Genomic DNA, 7,267 nt, shown 5'->3' with positions numbered 1-7,267 from the left:
AGAAAGTTATGAAATAAGTGTTTAAGAGAGTTGAGAGAATGAAGGAAATACAGTACAATTATGTATTCACCTAAATATAAAACAGTACTGATATTACCATCACCAGCTTCTCTATTCCTCAAGTTCCTCATTCCACAGGTTTTTTTCTTGTTGTTTTTGAGACAAGGTTTTGCTCTGGCATCCAGGCTGGAGTGCAGTGGCATGATCATAGCTCACTGCAGTCTCAATCTCCTGGGCTTAAGCAATCCTCCCACCTTAGCCTCCCTAGTAGATAGAACTACAGGTGCCCCAGCTTTTTTTTTTTTTTTTTTTTTGTAGAGACAGGATCTTACTAACCATGTTGTTTAGGCTGGTCTCAAACTCATGGCCTCAAGTTATCCTCCTGCCTTGGCTTCCCCAAGTGCTGGGATTAGAGGTACCTGGCCTCAATAGGTATTTCTTCACAAAATTTGCTTTCGATGGCATACTTCAAACATATTTTGAAGTATCTCTATTACATGACATTTATTAACATCTTTTATATAATTTCAATACTATTGATGTTCCAAACTCTTAAGCCTTCCAGTAAAGTTGAATAAAGTCATTGCTTTAATGTTGTCTACCAAGCCGCAAGATAAATGTGTTTATACTTGTTCTTTTAAGCCTGATGGTGTGACAGAGTGGGGTTGAATTTCGAGGTATTATCATCTTAACTATAGAAGGAAAATTCTCAGCATGCTGCTAGGGGTGACAGGGATAATCTCATGATGTCTTAGTGAGAGTCACGCAGGTTATGATCTCTCACTAACAATGTTCATCCCAACTCAGTGCCCCATCTCCCTTCGTACTACTGATTGCTTGATTGTGTATCTCAGACAGAACTACTTCAAGATGATAGTGCCAAGAAAAGGAAAAATCATGCTTAGTTTTACTCACTACTGTATCCTCTGGCACCATGCACAGTAACTCAGATTTATCTGTTAAATGACCAGCATTTTCTAAACATAGTAAAAGAGACAAGCAAAGGGCCAAAGCGATGTTTGAAAATAACAGGGTAGTGGTAGCTGCCTCCCCATACTTTCTAATGGTACTGACAACTTGTTAATTGTTATATGGCAAATGACTAATACTGATAACTAGAATCAGATATAAATAGGGTGATCTGTCTACCCTCTGGCCAAAATGCCTTCCTCCTTGCTTGCTTTATGAAGTGTTTTTCTGTTGCTATCTCAAGACTCAAACCTTTTTCACTAGCAGGTCTACTGAGTTGCCGTTATTGTCCAATTCATGTGATTTACTGGCATAATGAAAACCTGTTTTGAACACATTCTCATGGATAAACTACAAATTGCTAAGATGCAATGTAAGTATACTGGTCTCGGTGAGCAGAGCCAGTAGTAAATATGCCTTGACCTTTCTTTTTGTTGCAATAAACACCAGACACATAATCACTTTCATGACTGTCAGTCATACACCTAGTTTATAGCTGTCACTCACAAGTAAAGTAGTGCTCGTTTCATAAAGGATATTGCTTGCATTCAGGTTCACGCATCCTCTTGAAAAGCACCACCACTCTCAAGATCAAGACTTTTTAGAAGCCTTTATCTTTTAGTTGAAATTCAGTTTAAGAGAAAAGCCAATTTATCAGAGGTACATTTTGGGTGAAGGATAATTCTTACTGCAGAGTTACTTTAGTGACTTCCTTTGGAGCAGCCAACTTCAAGCTTTCCTCTGATTAATTCTATTTATTTGAAGCTAAAACATAGCCTGGGGATTTGTCTTTGCACCAGAGATGGCTACCGCCTCCAAAATGATGAGTGGCTGCAGGGCAAAATGTATGGTTATTGGTCTCTGATCTACTTTTGGAGCTTTTGTCATGGACTGGCTGAAAAAAGACAAAAATCAAAGTCTTGTTCCCGAAAAGCATTTATGTTGGTTTGCAGAAAAACAACTGGTAACATAAGTAACTATTATGACTAGTCTACATGTGAGGAGCAACAAGCAGTTGATGCGGCATAATTGTCATAAGCAATAGCTATTTATTATTTAGTATGTGCTAAGCAATGTTCTAATGATCGTACTTTATGAGGTAAGAGTAACTCCTTGGGACTCAAATCATTCTATAAAAAAGATACCTGCACAGGCATGTTAATTGCAGCACTGTTCACAATAGCAAAAACATGGAACCAACTGTGCTGCCCTTCGAAACTGGACTGGATAAAAAATGTGGTACATATACACAATGGACAAACATATGGACTTCACAGCAACTTGGATGGATTTAGAGTCTATCACATTCAGTGATCTATCACAGAAACAAAGAACAGAGTTCCACATGTTCTCGCTCATAATTGGATCCTGAACAATTACCATAATACTTTAAGAAGGGGATTGGCAAAAACGGGATACTATCAGGTTGGGGGTAGCAGGGGCGTCACAACATCAATAGGGGTACCTGATCTCAAACCAGGCAAAGTGGGGACCAAAGGGAAGCCCAAACTTTACCTACCTGTATGATGACTACTTGTATACCTAATCCTGAATTGTACACCATATCTTTAAAAAAAAAAAAAAAAGAGGCTGGGCATGGTGGCTCCGCCTGTTACCACAGCACTTAGGGAGGCTGAGGCAAGTGGACTGCCTGAGCCCATGGGTTCGAGACCAGTCTGGGCAACTTGGCAAGACCTCGAACCTACAATAAATAATAAAAAAAAAATTAGCCGGGTGTAGTAGCGCATGCCTGTAGTTCTGGCTACTTGGAAGGCTGAGGCGGAAGGATCACTGGAGTCCAGCAGATGCTGGGGTGGCTAGGAGTGTGCCACTGCTCTCCAGTTTGGGCAACAAAGTAAGACTCCAACTCCAAAAAAAAAAAAAAAAAACAGTAACTCCATGAGATAGGTGTTAAGACTACTCTCCATTTCACAACTGAAGAAATCAGTAAGAAATTATGACTCTGAGTACAAAAACGTGGCTTGTTTCAGTTGATTTAACTAAGCTATCAATACATACTCAAACATCAGTTTTCAAAGCATACTCTATTTAATCTTTCAACTGACAATTCTGTACGAACACTTGTGTTCACAGTGTGTACTTCTGTCCATTTGCAGCTCATTCCCTCTGCCTGCAATGTTCTCCCTCCTCTTATTTATTCTAGCATCCTCTAGAATGCAACTCAAAATTGAACTCCTTTTTGAAGCTTTTTCCCTTTACTGGTGTATTTATCACTACCAAGTGGAAAAGTGTATTGGAACAAGGTCCTGAAATAAGATTTACCAAGTAGACTAGAAATGAACAGGTAAAGGACAAGAGACAGGAAATAGCACCTTGTTTGCAAGAAACCTCCAATGGTTAGGTTGCAAAGGATTCTGCTAGACTGAAGAGGAAACTGGACAGGTAGTGTGAGCTAGACTAGAATAAAGCGTTTAAATTTTATCCTGTAAGTGATGATGAACCACAAAAAAATTTCAAAGGAAAGAAAAAAATCTTAATAAATTGTATGTTAGAGTCAGGTGTGGGGGCTCAGACCTGTAATCCCAGCACTTTGGGAGTCTAAGGTAGGAGGATTACTTCAGTCCAGGACTTCAAGATCAGCTTAGGCATAGAGTGACTTTGTCACTACAAAAAATTTAAAACATTAGCCAGGTGTAGTGGCACACACCTGTAGACCGAGTTACTTGGGAGGCTGAGGCAGAAGGATTGCCTAACATAGGAGGATGAGGGTGCAGTATGTGTGATTGCGCCACTGTACTCAGTCTGGGTGACAGAGTGAGACCCCCAACTAGACAGATAGATAGATACATGAATGGCATGCTAGGGCAAAAAACACTGGAAATGTGGACTGCCTGAAGATGAAACTGGAGGCTATTATAGTAATCAACACAGGAGAGATCAAGCAATGTAGACATTTATGAAAGGAGAGACTCACGAGACATGAGAGGTAACAGCAACATATTTTGCTGGCCAATATGGGTGATGATGTTTGAGGGGCTGCTGTGGTTGACTCTCAGGTTTCTGGCAAGGGTTATGAAGTATATTTTGGCAGTGCTAATCTTCCAGGCAAGAAATACCACTGGAGGAGGAGGTTTCAGGGTAGAGGATGAAGTGAGCTTTTGGGGATATACTGACCTGAACTGCTGATGGAACATTCAGGAGAATTCAGTATGCCATTGGAACAGGTCTAGAGCTCAGACCTAGAGATTAAAAATGTTGAAGTCATTAGCCTATTAATGCTATTTAAACCATGGGTCAGATAAGGTTGATTGGGCAGCATGAGAAGAAAGTCAGTTATGGAAATTAAGTATACAAGCATCTAAGGAGCAGGCCAAAGAACAGCCAGTGAAAGACACGTAACTAAGAAAAGACATGTAATTAAGAGGTAGAAGGGTAGGTCACAGGGATGATTTTAATAAAGGGAGTATCAAATTGCAGCAGGGTTATATGGGAAGACAAAATAAGTGGACATGAGCGTTGGTCAAGAGCATCCTCAGTGATCTCAGTAAAACAGCATTGTAATGTGGGCAAAAGAGTGAAGAAAAGCACAAAGAAACAGGTAGAAGCAAGGAGGGCTAATCACTCCTTTCAAAACAGTGAACTTTATTTCAAAGACCTGATTATAACTAAAGGGAAAGAGAAGCTCAAGGGAAAGTTTTATTATGATTTCATTTGGGGTTTGTTTTGTTTTTTAAACAGAAAGATCAGGGCAATTTTAGATTTAGTATTAAGAGCTATGGAAAGGAAGTGCTTCGAGATATATGACACTGGGAATAACTGGTAGTTCAAGGTCCCAGATGTCTCAAGAGGTGCTTAGATCAACAACAGTTACCTGGCTTTCAATTATCGTCATCTCTTTGTAGGAATTTCCCTAAATAATAATAATGCAGGTATTTTAGAAACAAAAGAATACATAAAACAGTATTAGTTCATGGTATTTATTACTGGGGTGGTTTACAGAAAAGTCTTTTTTCCATTGCTAGCATAGGCATAAGAATAATTGTCTCATGTGATCCTCTTTTAGAATCTTTATTTTTAGAAAATCATAAAACTGTCTGTATCTGAGAAGATACCAGTATTAATTTTTTAAAAAGTGAGAAGAGAGGGTTTTCTTTTATCCCTTAGTAACTACGACCAAACAAGGTGTAGTACTTGGCAGGGTTCTTGCCACAGATGCATTTGGCTCCAGGTTGCAGTTCGCAGAGTGGTTTGAAGGGGATACAAAGGCTTTTAGCTCCCATGGATGGAGCACCAGGTTCAATATCTTGATCCCTGAAATTAAAAACATAAAAATTCCATTCATTTATTGCTATTCTTTTCCACTGTAATACCTTGCAAATTTTATCAGTTAATTGCGTTTACCTGGCAGTGGTCTTTTTGATCCAGTCTTCACAGTCAATTTCCCCACAGAATGGAATCTGAGCAATCTATTAAGAAAAGTAAAAAATATTCAGTATTTATAACTCCTTCATTCTACCCCACAGAAGGAACATTTGAGTTCTACATCAAACTTTCAAGCAAAAAGGATGGGTCTCCCAGTCTTTTTCAGGCTATGATACCTTTGTAAACATGCTAGGGACTTTGCTCAGAGGTACAAGAGGTAGGGAAGGATGTTTTTCTGCTACCTGACTTCCACACACTCACAGAACATCAAGACACAACAAAGATATCTTTGCCATACACTAAAATGTCCTGGTAAACTGCAACACAGTAGCTAAAGAAGAGTTCAATTATTTGTTGTTAAAGGACAAAAAAACCTTCTCAATTTTTCTTTCTTAGACACCATAAAATGATGACAGAATCAAGAGACCTAGGATTTTATACTAATTTTGAAACTCATCACCTGTTAGAAAACGTATAACTCTAGGCCAGGTGTGGTGGCTCAAGCCTGTAATCCCAGCACTTTGGGAGGCCAAGGTGAAGGGACTGAGTCCACAGGTTCGAGAACAGCCTGGGCAACTTGGCGAGACCTTATCTCTACAACAGATCAAAAAGTTAGCCGGTCATGGTAGCACATGCTCGTAGTTCCAGCTACTTGGAAGGCTGAGGCAGAAAGATCGCCTGAACCCAGCAGATCGATGCGACAGATAAGACTCCAACAAAGAAAGAAAGAAAAGAAAGAAAGAAAGAAAGAAAGAAAGAAAGAAAGAAAGAAAGAAAGAAAGAAAGAAAGAAAGAAAGAAAGAAAGAAAGAAAGAAAGAAAGAAAGAAAGACAATGTCTAGCCTAGGTTTTCTTTTGTTACGATGTGGATGTAGAACTACACAATTATTACAATTTCTTCTAGTTGTGAATGCTGAAGTTTTCATAGCAGGTCTACTTCAAAGTAAAATGGGGTCTATCTGCAATAACAATTATGTAGTAGTTTTACAAAAAATTACTGGAGAATTAATATTGGGAAGAGCAAAGGTGTGAATAATCTCCACACATTAGAAATACAGTTTAATAGCAGGTGAAGGCAACCTGGAACTCTATGAAAGAGTAGCCCCAAGAGACATGAGAGGTAACAGCAACATGCTTTCAGCTTCCCTATCATCTTCTCATCAACTGTTCCCAGCCACACATTCCAAGCTCAGATTTCCTCCTGCATACCCTTCCTTGCACTTGAGATTTGGTTTGACATGCTTTAAAGAGCATCTCCGAGAAGTAAAAATAAATATTATAAAACTACAGAAAAACAAGTAATTCATCAGGTAAAAATTAATACAGGACAATGAAGAGTTAGTTATCGAAGTCTCTTATGTTCATTCAAAAACGTTTTAGGCTAGGCTGGATGCAGTGATTCACGCTTGTAATCCCAGTAATCTGGGAGGCCAAGGTGGAAGGATCAGTTGAGGCCCAAAGTTTGAAATCAGCCTGGGCAACATAGCAAGGGCACATCTTAAACAAAAACAAAAAATCAAAATTAGCCATGTGTGGTGGTGCATACTTATAGTCCTACTTAGGAGTCTGAGGTGGGAAGACTGCTTGAGCCCAGGAGGAAGAGGCTATAAAGAGCCAAGACTGCACCACTGCACTCCATCCTGAGCGACAGAGCAAGACCCTGCCTTAAAAAAAAAAGTGAGCCAGGTTTGGTGGCTCAGCCTGTAATCCCAGCGCTTTGGGAGGCTGAGGTGAGTGGACTGCCTGATCCTGTGGGTTTGAGACCCGCCTGGGCAACTTGGCGAGACCTCATCTCTACAGTAAATTTAAAAAATTAGCCGGGTGTGGTAGCGCGTGCCTTTAGTTCCAGCTACTTCGAAGGTTGAGGCGGAAGGATCGCCGGAGCCCAGCAAGTTGAGGCTGCAGTGGCCGGGAGC

At 39.9% G+C, this 7,267-nt stretch overlaps 1 protein-coding gene across 5 annotated transcripts in view; it reads right to left on the bottom strand.

Annotated features, from left to right (window-relative positions):
- Nucleotides 1-4,893: 4,893 nt before the first annotated feature.
- EPRS (glutamyl-prolyl-tRNA synthetase) overlaps nt 4,894-7,267 on the bottom strand; it is an 87,991-nt gene continuing 85,617 nt past the window's right edge. For all 5 annotated transcript variants that reach the window (XM_008055308.1, XM_021711022.1, XM_021711024.1 and 2 more), the window contains 2 exons: nt 5,332-5,396; nt 4,894-5,241 (listed from right to left, as the gene is read on the bottom strand). In XM_008055308.1, coding sequence (XP_008053499.1) covers nt 5,091-5,241; nt 5,332-5,396 — 216 coding nt within the window. In that variant the 3' untranslated portion in view covers nt 4,894-5,090. The remainder of the gene's footprint in view (nt 5,242-5,331; nt 5,397-7,267) is intronic.

This window comes from Carlito syrichta, unplaced genomic scaffold (assembly GCF_000164805.1).
Source record: "Carlito syrichta isolate Samal-C Ts95f unplaced genomic scaffold, Tarsius_syrichta-2.0.1 Scaffold301817, whole genome shotgun sequence".
NCBI classification, from domain to species: Eukaryota; Metazoa; Chordata; class Mammalia; order Primates; family Tarsiidae; genus Carlito; species Carlito syrichta.
The sequence above is the reverse complement of the archived record's forward strand: the minus strand, read 5'-3'. Positions and strand labels throughout refer to the sequence as shown.